The 21,377-nt window shown below is 61.4% G+C and overlaps 2 protein-coding genes across 11 annotated transcripts in view; both read right to left on the minus strand.

The window, feature by feature from the left end:
* Nucleotides 1–20: 20 nt before the first annotated feature.
* LRRC71 (leucine rich repeat containing 71) lies at nucleotides 21–11,211 on the minus strand. 6 transcript variants are annotated; one of them, XM_030542036.1, is made up of 16 exons: nucleotides 11,160–11,211; nucleotides 10,028–10,149; nucleotides 9,188–9,310; nucleotides 7,242–7,382; nucleotides 6,703–6,778; nucleotides 6,111–6,185; nucleotides 5,627–5,695; nucleotides 5,006–5,165; nucleotides 4,362–4,445; nucleotides 3,256–3,345; nucleotides 2,746–2,859; nucleotides 2,111–2,225; nucleotides 1,787–1,851; nucleotides 973–1,136; nucleotides 426–547; nucleotides 21–233 (listed from the first exon to the last, which is right to left on the minus strand). In XM_030542036.1, the coding sequence occupies exons 2-16, from the start codon at nucleotides 10,128–10,130 to the stop codon at nucleotides 46–48; spliced, it is 1,689 nt and encodes a 562-aa protein (XP_030397896.1). In that variant the 5' UTR covers nucleotides 10,131–10,149; nucleotides 11,160–11,211; the 3' UTR covers nucleotides 21–45. The 6 variants fall into 6 exon arrangements, with proteins under 6 accessions (XP_030397896.1, XP_030397895.1, XP_030397899.1 ...); XM_030542035.1 differs by having other exon boundaries at nucleotides 1,787–1,875; XM_030542039.1 differs by having other exon boundaries at nucleotides 64–233; nucleotides 1,028–1,136; nucleotides 1,787–1,875.
* A 2,107-nt stretch (nucleotides 11,212–13,318) lies between these two features.
* PEAR1 (platelet endothelial aggregation receptor 1) overlaps nucleotides 13,319–21,377 on the minus strand; it is a 60,286-nt gene continuing 52,227 nt past the window's right edge. For all 5 annotated transcript variants that reach the window (XM_030542194.1, XM_030542195.1, XM_030542192.1 and 2 more), the window contains 4 exons: nucleotides 20,817–20,937; nucleotides 19,939–20,001; nucleotides 15,379–15,582; nucleotides 13,319–14,795 (listed from right to left, as the gene is read on the minus strand). In XM_030542194.1, the coding sequence (XP_030398054.1) occupies nucleotides 14,635–14,795; nucleotides 15,379–15,582; nucleotides 19,939–20,001; nucleotides 20,817–20,937 (549 nt within the window). In that variant the 3' untranslated portion in view covers nucleotides 13,319–14,634. The remainder of the gene's footprint in view (nucleotides 14,796–15,378; nucleotides 15,583–19,938; nucleotides 20,002–20,816; nucleotides 20,938–21,377) is intronic.

Raw genomic sequence — 21,377 nt, forward strand, 5'->3', positions numbered from 1 at the left:
CCAGAGCAGGTTGCGTCAAAGCTGTTTAATGGCAGGCGGGAAGGGTTACAGGCTGGGCTGGGCCAGAAATCTCACACAAGGGGCTGCCCTGGCGCTCTCCAGGCCTGTGGGACTCTTCTGCTCTCGAGTGAGCGGACGCTTCACCCCTCCAGCCCCTAGCTGGGCGCAGCCAGCTCCTCGTCCGGCGCCTTGGGCAGCTGTCTGTAGGTGGGGTCGCGCGGCAGCATCAGCCCCTGCAGCTTGGCAAAGGTCTTGCTGTCAGCGGGGAAGCGGTTTTTCTGAACGGGCAGAAAGGGGGGCGAGTGGGCAAAGGGGAGACTCGCTTCTGCTCCCACTCCAGCCCACCCGGGGGCACGGTCGTGAATGAACAAGGGCCCTGGGGCTGGCTACAGCTCCCCCGCCGCATGCAGGAGCGTGGTACTCACCCCCAGAGACAGCCGCAGCAGGCCCATCTGCCACTTGACCCCAGCTGCGGCCTTGCTGGCCTGCTGCTGACTCTCCACGGCTGCCAGGAACGCTTTCAGGCCCTGCTCTGTGATCTGGTTCCCTTGGGGAGGGAAGATGCGGCTCAGTGGCTAGTTTAAACCCCATCGCCTCTGGGGCCCAGGCAGGGAGGAGTTTGCCTGGGACCTCAGCCAGGGCCTACGCCCACTGGCACTGGCACAGCTGCTGTGGGGCAGAGGATTGGCACTTGGCTCTACAAGGACGAGCGTCTCCTGCCTCTGCTGGGGATTGGGCCACCAGAGGGAGCCCACAAGCCACAGGGCACTAAGGTGAGTGACCAGGCTGTGCCACATGGAGGGAAGCCGAGAAGGATGGGTGGCTCTGTGGGTAGGGTCTGGCCCAGCACAGTGACTGCAGGCCCTGCTCAGAAGGAAGGACACACGCAAGCCTGGCAGAGGCTGCTGCATCTCCGGCCCATTGCCACAGCTCCTAGCCCAGGGGACCCAGCGCCACTCGGGGGGCACTTGCCCTGCCAGGCGAGATGTCAGGTTTCCAGCCAGCCCCGGGCCCCACAGCGACGTACAGGTGAGGTTTAAGTTGATGAGCACGCGGTTGCCTTGCAGGAAGACCTTCCCGTCGCGGTGCTCGGCCTGTTCCAGGAGTGGGTTCATGATCTCGGTGGGCTCCAGTACCTGGGCACAGAGAACGTTTCACCTTCAAGCAGGTCCCAGAGCTGCCCTGGGAACAGCTTGGCAGCGGCCCCCCTGTTTTGCCACTGCCCAGGATAGGGATCAGCCCATTGCTGGTTCTGATGTGGGGCAGGAGATGGGACATTTTGGCTGGAATCATCTTAGGTGCCTAAGGGAGTTGGGAGCAGGGATCCCATTGATTTTCCCTGGGCAATGGGCTCCTTTCTCCTCCAAGCCCCTTTGAAAATCCCCAGCTTCATGCTGTGCCAATGGGTCCACATCTCTTCATCCCAAAGCAAGTCAGCCCCCTCTGGAGCAGAACGGGGCAGCTGTTTGCACCAGGCACAGCCGGTTAGTGAAGCCCACTGTATCGCCCCCATGGCAGGGGCAGAATGGAACTGAACCAGGAGCCACCACGGCAGACCTCCGGGGGGGGGGACGAGTGTCAGTGACCCGGCCCAAGTTCTCAGGCTGTAACTGAGACTCCAGCCCCGAAGTGACCAGGAACTCAACTCTGGATCTTAGCCCAGAGCCAGGCTACTGCCCCACTAACCCAGTGCCCTGGGAGCCTGGCACACGGCCCCTCACCACGGGGAACCCGGTGCACAGTGTCCCTGGAGCCTGTACCCCGTGGCTGGCCAGGGCTCCCTCACCTCCAGCTCCGGCGGCAGGCTGCGCTTCTCCTTGGTGCCCAGTTTGGTTCCTTTGCCTCGGACAGCTTTTTGATCCGGGGTGGAAACCACTAAAGAGAGTGAAACACTCACCAACGGGACAGAGCCTCTGCCACGCAGAGCTGTGAGCTGAGCCACAGGGGCCCCTCCATGGGCTGGGCGCCCGGCTCAGAGAGGAGCATCGCCTCCGGCCACCTCCCGCTCTGGCACAGGTCATCATCTAGCTCCGTAGCCCACTCTCTGGGGGCCCCGTGCACACGGGACACGGGGTTAGAATAAGTGGGGAGGGTTAGAATTTCTACTCACTTTTCTTGGCTTGTTTAGCATCCTCCTTCTTGGCGGGTGCAAGGGCTGGGCCGCCCACAACCCCCCCGCCACCTGCAGCGCTGGCCTGAGCTTTCTCCTCTTTCTTCGAAGGCTCCTGTAAGGAGTAGCACAGGCCCGAAGGGGGCGCTGACAGGCAGGCTCGGCTCTTCGGTATCTGTGGCTGTTTGCTAAGTCCCCTCCAGGCTTGACCCCACTTTGCTTTTGGCCCTTCTCTGGCCCAAGCGTGTAAACCACCAGGCTTGCACGCCCCTGCCCCTCCGTGAACCCTGTTTGAAGGATGGAGGCACAGAAAAGCCTAGGGTCACCAAATGAACCCAGTGGCAGAGCTGGGAAAAGAACCCAGGAGTCCTGACCCCTAAGTCTCTGCTCTAGCCATGAGCTCACACTCCCCCTTCAGAAATGAAATGAGAACCCAGGAGTCCTGAGGGTCACTCCCCATAGCAGTGCCACGCGCAAGTCCTAGCCACTGCGATCTCCCGATCCTTCCGAAGACGTGGATCTTTGGGAGCCGCTCGCTGTGGGGTTAACCCCTGACTCCCAGGCCGGCTGGAGCTTAGCGTCCCTGGGAAGGGCTGCGTAGAGCCGTCCTGCTCGGGTCAGCCCACACCCCTCACCTTTTTCTTGGACCCGCTCTTGCTCTGCTTGGCCACCTGCAGCTTGTCGATGGTGGTGTTGCTGACGAGGCTGGAGGGACGCTCGCTGCTCTTGGCATCTGCATGTCTCAGAGGCTGGAACCCAGAGCCAGAGGGATTTTAACAGAGATTCGGACTCCACGGGCTGTCTACATTTTCTACCTTTAGGACCCTAGGCAGCATGGGATTTTGACTGGCTTAGAACCAGGGACTCTCGGATCCTCACCAGTGTGAGCTAAAGGAGTGATGCCACTAGGTGGCAGCAGTAGTAGGCTGTTATCCTTCAGGTAGCTCAGAAAGTAGAAGGGAATACAGCACACACCAGGGTAAATCTTATTACCCTCAGCGACCTGGTTCTACGGAGCTCTGAGTTTATAGCAACGTTTGGCCTCTGCCATTGCAGGAAAGAGGTCAGTCGCTAACACCCCCATCCTCAAAGTCAATTGATCTGTTGCCCTCTGGTGGGTGCACAGGGTCTGGCAGGAGCCTTACCGACCGGGACCGCTCCTGGGATTCCTTCTCCAGTAAAAGTCGCCTCCTCTCCACGACTTCAGGGTGAGTTAAAGCGAAAGGTCCCAGAACCTAACCCAAAACAATGGCAGAGTCAGTGTTGCTCAGTCTCTCGGTCACAATAGCTTAACTCCCCCTCCTCCACTTCCCAGAGGAGGCAGCCTGTGACCTCGGCACCACTTCAATCCCTGTCACTTCTCTGACCACGCCCGAGCTCACAGACATTACAACGGCCTGAGCCAGAGAGGTGCTGGGTGCCTGATGAGTATGCTCAGTCCCTTGGGATTGTGTCCCAATTTCCAAGCTCAGGCCCTGCTCCCTCAAAGGGATGTGCTAGTGCGTCCCGTGGAGCTGATTCTTTCTGGTCATTCGCAGTGCGGGGGAAGGGGCTGGGCAGCAGGGATTAGCCCTGGAACTTCCCGCTGCAGGATTGAGGCCTGGTCTGTGTTAGAGGAGAGCGGGAGACGGGGAGAAGAGCTGCTTCTGCTCTCCTGTGCCGGATGAAGATGTTTTACATGTTAGAAATGCAGCTGGCTTCTCTCCCTCGCTGACTCTATGGGGAGCTGGGAGTACAGGAGACGGGCAGTCCTGGGCCAGGGAGAGGATGGGATTTTGATTCAGACTGATTCAAGCTCTCTATTAATGTGTATTCAACTCAAATGCCTTTTAATGGCTGGGAGAAAAACTCTTTAGTTAAAGAGCTGCCACTAATGTCCCTTTGGTGAGAGAGCTCCAGATCCACAACTCGGAGTCCTCCATTGAGCTCTCCACCCCCACTAGATGTTCCTGATTACAATGGCCACACTGGGTCAGACCAAAGGTCCATCTATCCCGGTATCCTGTCTTCTGACAGTGGCCAGTGCCAGGTGCCCCAGAGGGAATGAACAGAACAGGGAATCATCAAGTGATCCATCCCCTGCCGCCCATTCCCAGCTTCTGGCAAACAGAGGCTATGGACACCATCTCTGCCCTCCCTGGCTAATAGCTGCGAAGGGAGGGAGCAGTGGACACTGGGCCAGGTGAAGAAGTTTTTTAAAGGGTAAATCCATCCCTTGGGCTGAAGAGCAAAGGCCTCTCCCTGAACGCACCTCTGCGAGCTTGCGGGCTCCCTGGTCTCCAATCTGATTGTGTGCCAGAGACAGGCACAGCAGAGAGCGATTCAACCGCAAGCCCTGGACAGGCCCCGGGGGCGGCGGCAGGACACAGACATGCAAGGAAAGGAAAAGAACTGTTAGCCCTAGACGCTGGACCCTCCACCCGGCACCAGCTCCTCCTGCCGATGGCCCAGTTCCTGAGCCGAAGAGGAGTTCAGTCTTTCCACGGCCCAACCCATCCTGCTGAGAGCTCACCACCTGGGCTCAGCCTGAGCTGGGGTCTGGGAACGCCCAGGGCTACGCAGCGGGTGGACTTCGAGTATTGGATCCAGCCAGACGGGATTGGCAGGAGAACACGCAAAGCTCCAGCCTGTGCAGTTCCACCTCTTCGGCTTCCCTCCACAGCCTCAGCCAGTAAGGCTCCCCCAGCTGTCTGTTCCCGTCTACATGAGAGAGCTGGACTTAAACTGGTTTAAAAAATAACCTTGTGGCAAGGCTACGATTTGAAGCCAGGCCTCCATGGCAGGGCCTTAATCACAAGGCCCCTGTCCCTCACTTTGGAGAACAGCTGTCCTCTCTCTAATGCTCCACGGAGGCTAATACCCCAATGCAGCCAGTCGCTCGCTCTCACCCCTCACCTCTGCGATGTAACCTGCCCCCAGGTCCGAGATGTTATTGAAGCTGAGGGTCAGCGAGACCAAGCTCTTGTTGGAAGACTTCAGCGTGGAGAGGGCCTGGCCGATCAGCTTGGCGTCGGCGTCACCGATGTTGTTGTTTCTCAGTGACACATGAGCCACCCTGCAGGGGTGTTGGTGAGAGTTTCTGATCAGGTCTGGCTGGACTGTCCTGCTCTTTGGGAAGGGAAAGAGACGCCCTGGGAGTGGGGAGGGGGCTCCAAGACTGAGCCTTGACGCAGGCGGAAGGATCCCAGCCACGCTCTGCCTGGGGCGTGGAAGGGTTGGAGGGAAGGAATCCGCACCCCATGCGCTGGACTCTGTGTGGGCACCTCGCTGACAGGATGAGGACTTTGGTTATGACAGTCTGAGACAAAGCATCCCATCCTGCCCAGTGATCCTCAGCCCTCCTGCCCACTGGGACCTCCCTCCCAGGAATATCCCCCAGGATCCCGCCCATTGCCCCAGAGCAGATGCAGTGGTCTGGAATTTCCCTTCCCCCCCCCCAAGGCAGTATCTGCCCCAAGCAGGTTAACTAGCACCACTCCCCGGGACCCCTGGGTCTCTGATTCAGAAGGAACTCACGTGCTCTCCTCTCCAATCAGCCTGTAGAAGGACCCCTCAGCTAATGGGTTCCCCTCCAGCGTTAGTGTCCTGCAGGGAGAAGCAGAAACTAACCAAGGTGCTAAAGACATCATTTGGCCTGCAGAAATGCAGCTACCTCTGGAGTGGAACATGGCAGCTGCTTCACAGTGACAAAGAAACACTACACAACAGCTTGGAAGGGAAAGTGGAGAATACTGTACCCCACTGAAAAAGTGAGGGGAATTTGAGGTAGGCAGCAGGCACTGCGCTAGGGCTTTGAGAAGGACAGTGGAGCTGGCAGTTCTGCTCTGGCACGGAGTACCATGGGGTTGTCAATGAGCTTGACAAAACACCACCTTCAGGTCCCATCTCACTGGCTCCTTCAAGGATGGTTAGATTGAATGGGGTCCCCTTTCTGAGCTGGAAGCAGCTGCCTCCAGCACTGTCTCAGCACCCCCATCCCCGCGGCTTAGCTCTCGCTTACTTGAGGGCGGGGCAGTTCGGTAGGATAGCGATCAGAGAGAGGAGCGAGAGATCTGTCAGACCGACCTTCCAGAGGCTGAAAGAAGAGAGACACAGTAGACCTAGCAGCAGCATTAACTCAGTAAGAGAGATTGCAAAGCAGTCTCATCCCCAGATGGGGAAACTGAGGCACAGGGAGGGGAAAGGAGTTGCCCAAGGTCACAACGTGAGTCAAGGGCAGAGCCAGGCCTCAAAGCCAGGCCCCCAGGCCCATGCTCAAACCCCTTCACCAATATCTGCTTTTCAAAAGCTAATGCAGACGTTTCCCAGCACCAGCGTTCTGGAGCCCCCAAACCAACTATTAGTCTTAAAGAGCTAGCAGGGTCCCCAGACTGATTCTAGTTCCAGCGTCCCAATTACCCAACCCACTTGGAGGACACCAAGATCCTGCTCTCAGAAAGGCAAGAGCCAGTGCGCTAGGAGGCGGCAAAACGCCTTAGAAGGAGGCTTGGATACTGAGGGTTTAGAGAGCTGAACTCCCTCTGTATCTTCCTTGCCCGTCTCTGGGCCCTTTCAGCCAAACAGCTCCTGGTACTGCCCAGCCCCTCACTCACTGAACAGCCTGCAGGTTGGCAAGGGCGGGTAGACACTTGCTGAAAACACCCAGCATTTTCTCTTCAATTTTCCAACCTGCCAGAGATAAAACGGATGGAGCTGGTTATACCAAAGAGAAAACCAGTCAGAATGCAATCCCTCACCCCTGCCCTCAACTGCCCCTTGGCTCCCTGGCCAGCTTGGAGGCCAGTTTGAAACGGCACGGCTAGCTGCCGGGTTCCTGTAGGGCCTACATTTCTTTAAAAGGCTCCAGAGGCGATCGTGGCAATTACAGGCCTAACTTCAGTACCAGGCAAATGAGTTACAACTATGGTAACAGAATTAACGCACACGGCTCTTGTGAAGGGCAATCAAGCCTCCCCAATCTATTGGAAGTCTTTGAGGTCAACGAGCATGTGAACACGGGTAATCCAGTGGATAGTTTACTTGGACTTTCAGAAAGCCTTTGACAAGAGAGGAGGCGCGGGCAGTGCCCCCCGATCCCCCTTCCTGTTTTACATTGCTGAGGGGGCTATTCGGAGTGAGCTGAGCCCCTCACCTCGCAGGAAGATCTCACGGACACTCTTGGGGTCATCATGCTCCAGCTCGGTCTGGATGCAGGGCCGGAAGTAGGCGTACTTGCTCTGGATTTGGGTGAGGCTGGCTGGGACCTCCTTCTCGGCCGGCATGTCGCTTTCCTCTGCCAGGTAGAGGGCAATCAGTCACTTGGGGGCAGGGGCACTGAGCCCAAGGGAGACTTCTGCAGTGCCAGGCGAAGGGGCATGGAGGCCGCTGCCCCGCGTTAATCACTCCACACTGCCCCACCGTGGAGAGACCATCCCCTTATAGTTGCACGGCCCTCTCCTCACTACACTCTGCCTTCACTAGGGCTGCAGATGCTGGGAGACACATTAAACCCATCTGGGGCTACATTGCCCTCCCAACCTCTTTAACTAGAGCTTCCTGCCCCTGAAATGGGTAGGACTGAAACGGACACACACACAATCTCCCTGCGACAGTCCTCTGCAGCTCACAGCACAGATGCATCCCCCCCTCTCCCCGCATCCTCTCGGTCAAAGCTGGTTTAGCTGTGATTTCCCCAAGGCCCTGACCCCAACTGGGCCAGCTCCCTCAGCCAGGCCACTCACCCCAACTCTAGCCAGGTCTCCCCAACCCAAACCTAGACTCCACTTGCAAGCTGGGGAACATAAAGAGCTCAGCCTGCACGAACGACGATGCACACGACCCTCTGATAAGCTGAGACACATTTCTTTGCCTTCCGGCATCTGAACTTCTAGAAGTTACGTTTCCCAGCTTTTCTCTGCAACACCAAGGGCTGGAAAGGGCCTTGTTCTTTCCGTGAAAGCGGAGCTTCTCCAGAACGCAGAGAACTCCGGGAGCTGGGCCGTTGAGAAAACACTGAATCCTGCGAGGCTCGAGCGCTGTTCTCGGCACACACTCCTGCCACCTTGCAGAACCATCTAGGAAAGGCTCCTGGGAAACACTCTCGCCTGGACGTCCAAGGCTGCTTGCAGGCAGGGAGGGCCGGGGGCTAGTCTGCAGGCCGGTGAAGATGCACCGAGTGCAGGAAGGAGCTTAGAAGGGGGGCTGCTCTCATCTTCCTCAGGTTGCTAAGGGGCAAATGCCTGAGACTAGCCAGAGCACACCGTGTCCTTGCCATAAGCCAGGCCCATAGAGTGGTTAGAACACACCGTGCTCCGGCTATTTGCTAAACTGACATGATGGGGGCTGGCATACAGCTGGCCTGCCTGTACTAAGGCAGCTGGGGAGCTCCTTACCCAGCAGTATTCATGGGGAGTGGGGTACATTGGCTTCCTTCAAATCTTGTAAAGCCTTCAGTGTAGGGTAAAGGGAGCCACAGAGCGATGTGATGTGGGATGGGGCCCCTTGCTGGTACAAGAACCCTTCCGCCACCCTCCTAAGTGCTGCCTCTTCTCTCCTAGAAGCTCATCTCCAACCTGCTGGAGAGAGAACTGGACACCTCCCCATCCCCTCCCAACTCTCAGTCCCCAACCCCTTCCCTACAAGGAGCAGAGCGCTCAGCACCATGCAGGGCACGAGGCCAGGAGGATAAACTCACCTTGGTGCAACAGCTGGGGCTGCCTGATTCCCATCCCACTTTGCACCAAGCTGTTGATGGCCTCGCCTTGGCATTAGGGTGTGACATTTATTAGCCCCAAAGTTGCCCTCTGGGAGCCTGTGGCAACTGGACCCTTGGTTCTGCTTCTGTAAAGGGGCAACTGAAAATTTGTGCCCAGGAAATGTGCCAGAGAAAGGGACAGAGCCGGGCCTACCCAGAGCAAGGGAAACTTCGAGACATATGGGCCCAGTGGGGGACCACCCCCAACACAGCAGCTTGGTAAATGTCCAGCACGGGAGCGCAACCCAGGCCTGTGATAAGCCCTAGCAGCAGCGAATTCCAGCTGACACTCAGCAAAGACAGAGATGAATTCACAATACTCCCAGTCCCACCCTTTGCCTCACCTGGTGGGAAGAGGTTAAAGGCAGACTGCAGCCTAACTGTGACCTTGGGGATTTTGGTGAGTCCGGCGCGGGAGCACAGTTCATTGAAATCCTGCTCCAGGATGCCTGTGCACTGATACTCCTCTGGGGAAAGAGCAGGCCAGCAGTCACTCCATCCAAACCACAGCCATCCCAGAGCCCCTTCTGCGCTAACAGCATCTTACTCTGCCCACGCGAGCTAGTCACAGAGACTCTTCACCCAGCACAGAAGTGCCGCCACCTCTAGGCTGGATCGTGGCCGTGTTTTAACACACAGCAACACCACAACAGCTCAGGCCAAGTGATGAACATTGCAAGGACAATTCAGCTAGCTTCAATGGGAGGACCCACGTGCCTACAGTCTGAGCATCGCCTAGGCCAGGCGTGGCCAACCCGTGGCTCTTCAGAAGTTAATACGCGGCTCCTTGTCTAGGCACCGACTCCCAGGCTGGAGCTACTGGCGCCAACTTTCCAATGTGCGGGGGGGTTGCTCATTGCTCAACCCCTGGCTCTGCCCTAGGCCCTGCACCCACTCCGCCCCTTCCCTGAGCCGGCCGTGCCCTTGCTCCCTCCCCCCACAAAACAGCTGAGCGGGAGGGGGAGGCGCCGATCGCTGGGGGGCTGCTGACGTATTACTGTGGCCAAAGTCAGCTAGGACCAGCTTTTCCAAAAGGGCCCAGCTCCTAGGTAGCCACCTGCCTACAGGCCAGGTTTCCTGGCCCCTGGCATTATATGAGCAGGACCCGCCGCCTGCCTCGGCCAGTTAACTGAACCTCCTGGTGGCATCCTTGCCAGGGAACAGAGCGATCGGGGGGTCATCACCTTCGCCATGTGGGTCACTCCTTTTAGCCGCGTTCTTTCCTTCCTCCTCAAGGCTCACGCCAGCCCCTTTCTCCTTGGCCCCCCGGTCCCCCTTCTTCCCCATAGCGCCGCTCTTCGGGGCACTGGAGGAAAACAAGACGGGCTCGGCTGGTACCACGTTCAGAGCCAAGAGCGCTGCCCTCTCGCCCCAGGGGCTTTTGTTTCTCCCTCGCAGTTTATATTTTTGGTCCTTGATTCCTTTGCTCCCAGGGGCGAGAAACCCCACCCCACGGCCAGGGGGTTACGCCTGCACATGCCTGTGGGCACTGCACGGGGAAGGGCTGTGGCACGGAGCGGTTGGATGGGCAGAGGAAGGATCTGGGGCACGTCCGGGTGGGGGCATGGCCTGGGCACCTGCATACAGATACAGGGCGAGAGCTGCTGCTGCAGGTGGTGGACGATCCCTGGGCTGTGGGGCGGGGGTGGGGGGGTGTCTCTGATTGGGGAAGCGGTGGGGGGAGCTCCCTGGTTGGGGAGGGTGTTGGGTGGGAATTTCTGGTTAGGGGAGAAGTAGTGGGTTCCCGGTTCGGGGTTCCTGGCCACGGTGTGTGTGTGGGGGGTCCCCTGGCTTGAGGGGGGGTCCCTGGATTCAGTGTGTAGGGGCGTACTGGGGGCTGGCAGGGGTCCCTGGATGCGATGCCTGGGGGGAGGGGGGGAAGGAGCCTGGCTGGGGGGGGTGCTGCAGGAGTGGGGGGCCCCTGACAATAGGGGGGGGGGTCCCTGGATTCAGTGTGTAGGGGCGTACTGGGGGCTGGCAGGGATCCCTGGATACGGTGCCTGGGGGGGGGGCGCCTGGCTGGGGAGGTGCTGCAGGAGTGGGGGGGCCCCTGACCGTGGAGGGGGGGGTCCCTGGATTCAGTGTGTAGGGGCGTACTGGGGGCTGGCAGGGGTCCCTGGATGCGGTGTCGGGGGGGGGTTCCCTGGCCACGGTGTGTGTGGGGGGGGGGGACATCCCTGGCAGGGGGGTGTATGGGGCGGGGGGTCCCTGGATTCGGTGCGGAGGCGGGTCCCGGGTCCCTGGATGGGGTCTCGGGGGGGGGGTCCCTGGCCGCGGAGTGGGGAGGGGAGGGGGGCGGGGCCCACATCGCCCCACCTGAGCCGGGGCGGCGGCGGCGGCTCCGCTTGCGGCCTCCACGGCCGGGCCCAGCGCGCGTCCCCATGGCAACGCGGGACCGCTCGGCGAGGGGGCGGGGCTGTCGGAGAGGGGCGTGTCCCGGGGCGGGGAAGCCCCGCCCCCCGGATCCTCGCTCGCCCCCATCATAGGACGGGGTCACCCTTGCCATGACGTTTGGGGGAGGGGTCCAGGTCACCATGGTAACCCCTGTGTGAATGATGGAGCAGAGGGGTCCCCATGCCCCCCCATCCCCCAAACCTGGGGCCATGGGCACCCACAGCCCCTGGGACCTGGGGGGGGCACCACCCTGTTCCTGTGGGACCGGGGGGTCCTGGCCCCTTAGAACTGGGCTCAGCAGCGGCATGCCCTCCGGCCGGGGCCCGCTGACCCGGGTCGTGGCCTGCAGCAGTCGGCGCTGCGTGCCCACCCCGGGTTACCCAGCCCCTGGAAACAGGACCCCCCCCCACACACACACGTGGCAGCTGTGGAACTCGGGGTGCCCCATGCACACCACGACCCTTTCAGCCTGGGAGCCAGCCCCTGCAGACCAGGCACCGCTGAGAGCAGTCGGCGCTGCGTGCCCACCCCGGGTTATCCAGCCCCTGGAAACCGGACCCCCCACACACACACACACGGGGCAGCTGTGGAACTCGGGGTGCCCCATGCACACCACGACCCTTTCAGCCTGGGAGCCAGCCCCTGCAGACCAGGCACCGCTGAGAGCAGTCGGCACTGCATGCCCACCCCGGGTTACCCAGCCCCTGGAAACAGGACCCCCCCCACACACACACACACGTGGCAGCTGTGGAACTCGGGGTGCCCCATGCACACCACGACCCTTTCAGCCTGGGAGCCAGCCCCTGCAGACCAGGCACCGCTGAGCAGGCCTGCCGGCGGTTAACGCCGGCTTTGCGCTAATGCCCCCCCTTCTTATCAAGCCACTGCCCGGCTCTGTTGGCTCCAGAGATTTCCTGGGTGTGGGACATTCAGTGCGCAGCGCTCCCTGTGTGTGGAAAGGATCAGTGTGTGTAACAATCAGTGCTGGGTGGGGGGCACTACATTGCAGAGATCTTCTGTCCGCCTATGGAACGAGAAAAGGGTAAATTTCATCCCCTTTTCTAGTCAGGTTTAACTGCCCCCTCTCCCCCTGCCCCTCCCACACAGAGCTAGTAAGAAATCCAGAGAGGCTCACAGCATGGACTGCAACTGCAGGGGTGAGCTGGGACAATTCCCTTTGTGTCTTGCCATCAACAGTGGCACCATTTTACAGATAGGGGAACTGAGACCCGGATACCTGAAGAGAACCAGCCAAAGGCACAGATCGCACAGACCCTAGGTGTCCTGGGTCTGTGCTCTACCTGCTAGACGAGACTGTCTCCCTTTTACCACATTAAAGAGCAGTATTGTTCTTAATGCAGGACTTAGAGGCAGTGATGTCACTACAATGAAATATATCCTACCGCCCTTGCTCAGCACAGTGGTTTCAGGATGGGCTTGTGATTAAGGCACTGTATGGGGACTCAGGTGATCTGGGCTCTATTCCTGGGGTGTGTGACCCATGGTAAGCCACTTTGCCACTCAGTGCCTCAGTTTCCCCATTTGTACAGTGGGGATAACAATCTTTGGAGTGTCAGCTCTTCGAGGCAGGGACTGTCTCTCAGTCTGTACAAACAGCACCTAGTGCAACGGGTCTCCACTTTTGGTTGGGGCCTCGAGTTGTTACTGGAACCCCCTCAGCCCATGCAAGAGCATCCCCTCCTCGCCAAAGGGTGACATTTGGGAGTCCAGTGTCTTTGTTCACCCCAGGTCCTGTTTAATCTCATAGTCCAGGGGTTCTCAAACTGGGGGTCTGGACCCCTCAAGGGGCCATGAGGTTATTATATGGCGGAGGGGGGGGGTCACGTGCTGTCAGCCTCCATCCCAAACTTCGCTTTGCCTCCAGCATTTATAATGGTGTTAAATATATGAAAAAGTGTTTTTAAAGTATAAGGGGGTTGCACTCAGAGGCTTGCTGTGTGAAAGGGGTCACTACTACAAAAGTCTGAGAATCCCGGCCACAGCCGAACCCTGACCACAAGCCTGTGGGGTGATGCCAGCAGCTGGGTGGAGGCTGAGACAAAAACTAGACATCTGCACAGTTAAAAACAACACAAACATCTTTATTTACACGCACATTGGAGCTGTATCGACCAGACTACAGATCCCAGCTCTCCCCAGGAGCAGAAAGGGAAGGGAACCCAGCTATGTTCCTTAGACCAAGTTCAGCCTGCTGGGCTAGTCTGTTCCCCTGGGAGGTGTCATAAACCAAGCCCATGTGCAGAGAGACGCTAGCCCTGGCCTCTCCCTCCTGAGCCAAGGAGGAGCTCCCATTGCTGCAGGTAAGTAGCAGGCTGTTACAGTTGCTGGGGCTGGCCCCTAGGGGGAGACACGCTCACACCCATTAGGCCGGTATATATTGCACCAGGTGGGGGGGTATGGTGTGATGGGAAGCGGGGGCTCTGACGCCTCAGAGCTTCACAGCGGTGCTGCCATTGGGGGTTGAATGGTGGGGAAGCTTGGGTTCAGCGCTACCAACTTCCCCTAACAGCGCAAACGTCCGCTACGGCCAATCTCCAGTGGGACTGGGGGCTGGGTGAAATCAGGCAGGTGTTTGGAAGCTGAGTCGAGATGCAAATCAAGGCTGAGCCAAAAGCCCAGATCCAGTCCCCCTCCGCAGGCTGGAATCCAGATTGGGAGCCGAATTCGGTGGCGTCTCACTTCCCAGCCGTGCCTCTTCTGGGGCAGCAGTGGGACCGGTCTTGGGGTGTTTAGTCTGTGTCAGTAGGGTGCAGCGGTCCAGCGTCTGCAGCTGCCCTGCTGGGTTATCAGTCCCTTTGGGGGGGCTCACAGGAACACCTGCCGATCTGCGCCGCCCCCTGAGGTGTCCCGTTCACGTCAGCTCCACCGAGGCAGGCTTCTCCTCCGGATCTGTCCTCCCCTCAGTGCGAAGCCGTGCCCTGGGGACAGAACACGCCTGCCGAGGGCTTGACTGGGGTCCCCACCCCGAAGACAAACACTAATGGAGAGGGACATAGTGGGGCAAGCTGAGGCCACACCACCCCGCCACGATCCACATCCCTGCTGCATGTGGGAGGCTCAGGATCCGGAGGTGAATGTCTCAGACTCTGAACCCTCGCCTGGGGGAAGGTGATGAGCTGTATTCAACCCCAAGCAGCTGGGGCAAAGGGTCCGACTCCCCCTTCCCTAGTCCTTAGCGGCTGTTGCATTGTACAAGCGAAGAAAAAGAGGCTCCAGGTGAATCCAGGGGGGTGCTGGTAAATGGCCATCCACGGTCCCGCCACAGCTCTCCTCTCACTGGGGTTCGGAGCCAGTCCTCCACCTTCCCTTGGGAAGGACCGACAGAGACAGGAGGGGGAGGATGGACGGACAGACAGAGACAGCGCCCCGAGGCTCCTCACCGGTCCTGCCTCCGGAGTGGCGGGGATGGGGGGTAGTGACGGACTGGTGGCATGTCATAGTGACTGGGGATGTGGCTGTTCTTGGGGGAGTCGTAGTGGTTGGGGGGGATGCTGGGGGCTGCTGGAGACACACCTTCTGCCCCCGGTGGGCAAGTCTCTAGAGGGAGGGGAAGAGGAAAGACAAGGGCATTACCAAAGGCACCTGTGAAAGCGTCTCAGGACAGGCTTGTGGTTAAGAACTTGGGAGATCAGTCTGTAAAATGAGGATAAGGACCCTTCCTTTCTCCATGCTGCAGCTATGATCTTTGGGGCAGGGACCACCTCCTACTTTGTGTGTGTCTGTGCAGCGCCTGGCATGAGGGAGCCCTGATCTCAGTCGGGATAGGTGCAGCGCCTGGCACGAGGGAACCCTGAACTCGGTCAGGGTGCATGCAGCACCTGGTAAGAGGGGGCCATGATTTCAATTGCGGTGTGTGCAGAGGGGGCCCTGAACTCAGTCGGCATCTGTGCAGTGCCTGGCACGAGGAAGCCCTGATTTCGGTCGGGGTCTGTGCAGCACCCAGCACTAGCAGGCCCCGATCTCAGTGGGGGTAGCCTCTGAAATGCAAAAGCCTGGCAGTGGACAAGCACCCCCAAGTGGCATGTCACACCCGCCCCCATGTGCCATTCAGTCTCTGGCATCACTCTGAAGTGAACGGGACCGGAGGGGTCCCGCAGCCCGTCACGGTGCTGAACTCTACCTTCTGCCCTGGAGCCGGCGGCTGGCTCCTCGAAGAGCCTGATCTCGGCGTAGGACATTTCTCGCTTCACAGGGGATTTCATCTCCATGTAGCTGCCCTCCGAGGGCTTGGCCATGAGCTCGGGCAGGTCCTTGATGGTGGCGTAGGGGTTCTCACTGTTCAGCGAGCTGTTGCTGGCACGCAGGGCCTCCTCCTTGATGTAGGCTGGAGGGTGGGCGGAAGGATGGCAAAGGGAAGGTGGGTGAACACAGGAAGGGGGAGAAGCCAGGGGGCTGGGACGCCGGTTTAGCTGGGAGGAGACGAGTTTGCTGGGTCTGTCTAGCTCCAGGCACATGGGCTGCAATCAGCGCTAACTGGGTCCCTCGTTGGGGGCCTCAGCAAAGAGATGTAGGGCTGGAGGGGGCCCTGCACACCGAGCTCCCCTCTTCTCCTAGGGCATCCCACCAGGGCAGGGCAGAGGCCCACGGGCAGCGTGTGCAGGGAGCTTGTCCAGGCTGAGCTGCTCTGGGGATACACAAGGCTTCTCCAAAGCCAGCCCAGCTGCCTCGCGCCCTGTTGAGTCCACCACCCCACTCCCACAGCGCCCCCTAGTGCCGCACTGGGCTATGGGGTAGGCACTGAGTGCGAGGGGAGAGCGCCCCCTCCTGAGCCCCTCACCCCACTCCCTGCAGCACAGCGCCCCCTAGTGCTCCACTGGGACATGGGGTCAGCCCTGAGTGCGAGGAGAGAGCGCCCCCTCCTGAGACCCTCGCCCCACTCCCTGCAGCACAGCGCCCCCTAGTGCTCCACTGGGACATGGGGTCAGCACTGAGTGCGAGGAGAGAGTGCCCCCTCCTGAGCCCCTCACCCCACTCCCTGCAGCACAGCACCCCCTAGTGCTCCACTGGACATGGGGTCAGCCCTGAGTGCGAGGAGAGAGCGCCCCCTCCTGAGCCCCTCGCCCCACTCCCTGCAGCACAGCGCCCCCTAGTGCTCCACTGGACATGGGGTCAGCCCTGAGTGCGAGGAGAGAGCGCCCCCTCCTGAGCCCCTCGCCCCACTCCCTGCAGCACAGCGCCCCCTAGTGCTCCACTGGCTATGGGGTCGGCCCTGAGTGCAAGGGGACAGCGCCCCCTCCTGAGCCCCTCGCCCCACTCCCTGCAGCACAGCGCCCCCTAGTGCTCCACTGGCTATGGGGTCAGCCCTGAGTGCGAGGAGAGACCGCCCCCTCCTGAGCCCCTCACCCCACTCCCTGCACCACAGCGCCCCCTAGTGCTCCACTGGACATGGGGTCAGCCCTGAGTGCGAGGAGAGAGCGCCCCCTCCTGAGCCCCTCGCCCCACTCCCTGCAGCACAGCGCCCCCTAGTGCTCCACTGGACATGGGGTCAGCCCTGAGTGCGACGGGACAGCACCCCCTCCTGAGCCCCTCGCCCCACTCCCTGCAGCACAGCACCCCCTAGTGCCGCACTGGGCTATGGGGTCGGCACTGAGTGCGAGGGGAGAGCGCCCCCTCCTGAGCCCCTCACCCCACTCCCTGCAGCACAGCGCCCCCTAGTGCTCCACTGGGACATGGGGTCAGCCCTGAGTGCGAGGAGAGAGCGCCCCCTCCTGAGACCCTCGCCCCACTCCCTGCAGCACAGCGCCCCCTAGTGCTCCACTGGGACATGGGGTCAGCCCTGAGTGCGAGGAGAGAGTGCCCCCTCCTGAGCCCCTCGCCCCACTCCCTGCAACACAGCGCCCCCTAGTGCTCCACTGGCTATGGGGTCAGCCCTGAGTGCGAGGGGACAGCACCCCCTCCTGAGCCCTGAGCCCCACTCCCTGCAGCACAGCGCCCCCTAGTGCTCCACTGAACATGGGGTCAGCCCTGAGTGCGAAGGGACAGCGCCCCCTCCGGAGCCTCTCGCCCCACTCCCTGCAACACAGCGCCCCCTAGTGCTCCACTGGCTATGGGGTCAGCCCTGAGTGCGAGGGGACAGCACCCCCTCCTGAGCCCCTCACCCCACTCCCTGCAGCACAGCGCCCCCTAGTGCTCCACTGGCTATGGGGTCAGCCCTGAGTGCGAAGGGACAGCGCCCCCTCCTGAGCCTCTCGCCCCACTCCCTGCAGCACAGCGCCCCCTAGTGCTCCACTGGCTATGGGGTCAGCCCTGAGTGCGAGGAGAGAGCGCCCCCTCCTGAGCCCCTCGTCCCACTCCCTGCAGCACAGCGCCCCCTAGTGCTCCACTGGCTATGGGGTCAGCCCTGAGTGCGAGGAGAGAGCGCCCCCTCCTGAGCCCCTCGCCCCACTCCCTGCAGCACAGCGCCCCCTAGTGCTCCACTGGGACATGGGGTCAGCCCTGAGTGCGAGGAGAGAGCGCCCCCTCCTGAGCCCCTCACCCCACTCCCTGCAGCACAGCGCCCCCTAGTGCTCCACTGGACATGGGGTCAGCCCTGAGTGCGAGGGGACAGTGCCCTCTCCGGAGCCCCTCGCCCCACTCCCTGCAGCACAGCGCCCCCTAGTGCTCCACTGGCTATGGGGTCGGCCCTGAGTGCGAGGGGACAGCGCCCCCTCCTGAGCCCCTCGCCCCACTCCCTGCAGCACAGCGCCCCCTAGTGCTCCACTGGACATGGGGTCAGCCCTGAGTGCGAGGGAACAGCACCCCCTCCTGAGCCCCTCGCCCCACTCCCTGCAGCACAGCGCCCCCTAGTGCTCCACTGGCTATGGGGTCGGCCCTGAGTGCGAGGAGAGAGCGCCCCCTCCTGAGCCCCTCGCCCCACTCCCTGCAGCACAGCGCCCCCTAGTGCTCCACTGGGACATGGGGTCAGCCCTGAGTGCGAGGAGAGAGCGCCCCCTCCTGAGCCCCTCGCCCCACTCCCTGCAGCACAGCGCCCCCTAGTGCTCCACTGGCTATGGGGTCAGCCCTGAGTGCGAGGGGACAGCGCCCCCTCCGGAGCCTCTCGCCCCACTCCCTGCAGCACAGCGCCCCCTAGTGCTCCACTGGCTATGGGGTCAGCCCTGAGTGCGAGGAGAGAGCGCCCCCTCCTGAGCCCCTCGCCCCACTCCCTGCAGCACAGCGCCCCCTAGTGCTCCACTGGGACATGGGGTCAGCCCTGAGTGCGAGGAGAGAGCGCCCCCTCCTGAGCCCCTCACCCCACTCCCTGCAGCACAGCGCCCCCTAGTGCTCCACTGGCTATGGGGTCAGCCCTGAGTGCGAGGGGACAGCGCCCCCTTCTGAGCCCCTCGCCCCACTCCCTGCAGCACAGCGCCCCCTAGTGCTCCACTGGACATGGGGTCAGCCCTGAGTGCGAAGGGACAGCGCCCCCTCCGGAGCCTCTCGCCCCACTCCCTGCAACACAGCGCCCCCTAGTGCTCCACTGGCTATGGGGTCAGCCCTGAGTGCGAGGGGACAGCACCCCCTCCTGAGCCCCTCGCCCCACTCCCTGCAGCACAGCGCCCCCTAGTGCTCCACTGGCTATGGGGTCAGCCCTGAGTGCGAGGGGACAGCGCCCCTCCTGAGCCTCTCGCCCCACTCCCTGCAGCACAGCGCCCCCTAGTGCTCCACTGGCTATGGGGTCAGCCCTGAGTGCGAGGAGAGAGCGCCCCCTCCTGAGCCCCTCGCCCCACTCCCTGCAGCACAGCGCCCCCTAGTGCCACACTGTGACATGGGGTCAGCCCTGAGTGCGAGGGGACAGTGCCCTCTCCGGAGCCCCTCGCCCCACTCCCTGCAGCACAGCGCCCCCTAGTGCTCCACTGGCTATGGGGTCAGCCCTGAGTGCGAGGAGAGAGCGCCCCCTCCTGAGCCCCTCACCCCACTCCCTGCAGCACAGCGCCCCCTAGTGCTCCACTGGCTATGGGGTCGGCCCTGAGTGCGAGGAGAGAGCGCCCCCTCCTGAGCCCCTTGCCCCACTCCCTGCAGCACAGCGCCCCCTAGTGCTCCACTGGGACATGGGGTCAGCCCTGAGTGCGAGGAGAGAGCGCCCCCTCCTGAGCCCCTCGCCCCACTCCCTGCAGCACAGCGCCCCCTAGTGCTCCACTGGACATGGGGTCAGCCCTGAGTGCGAAGGGACAGCGCCCCCTCCGGAGCCTCTCGCCCCACTCCCTGCAACACAGCGCCCCCTAGTGTTCCACTGGCTATGGGGTCAGCCCTGAGTGCGAGGGGACAGCACCCCCTCCTGAGACCCTCGCCCCACTCCCTGCAGCACAGCGCCCCCTAGTGCTCCACTGGCTATGGGGTCAGCCCTGAGTGCGAGGGGACAGCGCCCCCTCCTGAGCCTCTCGCCCCACTCCCTGCAGCACAGCGCCCCCTAGTGCTCCACTGGCTATGAGGTCAGCCCTGAGTGCGAGGGGACAGCGCCCCCTCCTGAGCCCCTCGCCCCACTCCCTGCAGCACAGCGCCCCCTAGTGCCACACTGTGACATGGTGGTCAGTGCTTCAGTAAGCGCGACTCCTCCCCCTCCCGCTCCTCCCAGACCCCAGCCCAGGAAAACGAGGCCATCGGCCTGAGCTGGGAGCGTCTGGGGGAGACGCCCGCGGGACCCATCACCCCCCTCCATGCGCCGGGGCCCCTGGAAGCCCCCTCCGGAGGGAGGCACTGTGCTCACCGTTGCTGTAGTACTTCCCCAGGCTGTTGCTGTAGCTGTAGCTGCGGTCCATGGGGCCGCCCCCTGCAAACGGAAGGAGCCCCTGAGGCTGCTGGACACAGACAGACCCTGTGGTTTCCCCCCTACAGCCCAGGGTGCCTCCTTTAGCCACAAGGGGGTCCCTTCACGAGGCTGGGGTCTGTGTCGGCCTCCGCAGCCGAGATGCGGGGAGGCCGGTGAGAAATGGGGACCTTGACTAGGAACAGGCAGCGCCCGTCCAAGGAAGAGTCTCCCCTTGCAGCACCTAGGGAAGGCCCCCCAGGGCCCTGGCTGCTTTTCTCCCCACCAGCTTCGGGGTGGGGGCAAGGGGGACAGTTTTGCCCTTGTTTGGGGATGAAATGTATAGGACGCTGACCAAGACCAGCAGTTTGAGCTGAAATGGACCCAGGAGTCCCAGCTCCCCTTCTCCTGCTTTAATCCAGAGAGCTTGCTCTGCTCCCAGAGCCAATAGAACCCAGGAGTCCTGAGATCCATCCCCACCCACCTCCCATCTCCTTCCCTAACTACGAGGCCTCACTCCTCTTCCTGAGCCAAGAACAGAACCCAGGAGTCCTGAGCCCCACCCCTGGCTTCCCAATCTCCTTCTCTAACTACTAAGCATCACTCCCTTCCTAGAGACAGGAAAAGAACCCAGGAGTCCTGCGCTCTCCCATCTCCAACTCCTAACCCTACTCACCTTCCAGCACTGGGAGTAGAACTCATCACCCCACCCTGTTCTGACCCCTAGACCCCCACTTCCTCTCCCCACACCGGCTCCTAAAGCCCAGCCCAGCATATCCCAGCTGAGGCTCCATGCCCGGCTCAGAGCTGATGAGCCTTCCGCCGCCCCCCCCCCTTACCCCGCTCGCGTGGCTTCAGCGCCGGCGCCCCATGGTGCTTCCAGTCGGCAGGCAGCGAGGCGTTGCAGTCTGGCCCGTAGGCCATGCTCTTTGTGTTGGAGAAGTGTTGGTTGCAGGGCACCTGTGGCCGAAATAAGGGGTGGAATCAGCAATGACCTACCGCCCCCTGCCCACGGGGTCCAGCTTGGCAGAGGCAGGCGGTCAGCGGCCCCTTTGCCAGGTCAGGATTTCGGGAACCACAGGGTCTGGCGGTGTCCATGACGAACCCCTTCCTTCTGGAGTAGCTCTTGCCAAACTAGAGTTCAGGTTGAGACAAGTGCCCGCATTAAGAGCGGATGTTTCAAAGCGCTCTAAAATCCACGCACAAATTCAGATCGTCCCAAAACCTGCTGTGCCTCATGGTGTCCTGGGGTTGGGCAACTGGGGCAAATTTGGGGTCATTTGGCCCATGAGTTCCAGACTGGGGGTGTCCAGCATCTGGGGCACTGCTGGGGGACAACTGACCCGATGGCTCAGCGCAGGGGTGGGCAAACTTTTTGGCCCGAGGGCCACATCTGCGTA

The sequence above is a fragment of the Gopherus evgoodei genome, chromosome 24 (genome assembly GCF_007399415.2).
Source record: "Gopherus evgoodei ecotype Sinaloan lineage chromosome 24, rGopEvg1_v1.p, whole genome shotgun sequence".
In the NCBI taxonomy this organism is placed as follows: Eukaryota; Metazoa; Chordata; order Testudines; family Testudinidae; genus Gopherus; species Gopherus evgoodei.

What these genes read in the sequence shown, in the direction of transcription:
- LRRC71 (XM_030542035.1), bottom strand. Translation starts at nt 10,130, where the DNA reads ATGGGGAAGAAGGGGGACCGGGGGGCCAAGGAGAAAGGGGCTGGCGTG. An exon ending in GCCAACCTGCAGGCTGTTCA is followed by an intron (nt 6,186 to 6,702) that starts GTGAGTGAGGGG and finishes CTCTTCTTTCAG; the next exon opens with CCTCTGGAAGGTCGGTCTGA. An exon ending in CTGATTGGAGAGGAGAGCAC is followed by an intron (nt 5,166 to 5,626) that starts GTGAGTTCCTTC and finishes ACACCCCTGCAG; the next exon opens with GGTGGCTCATGTGTCACTGA.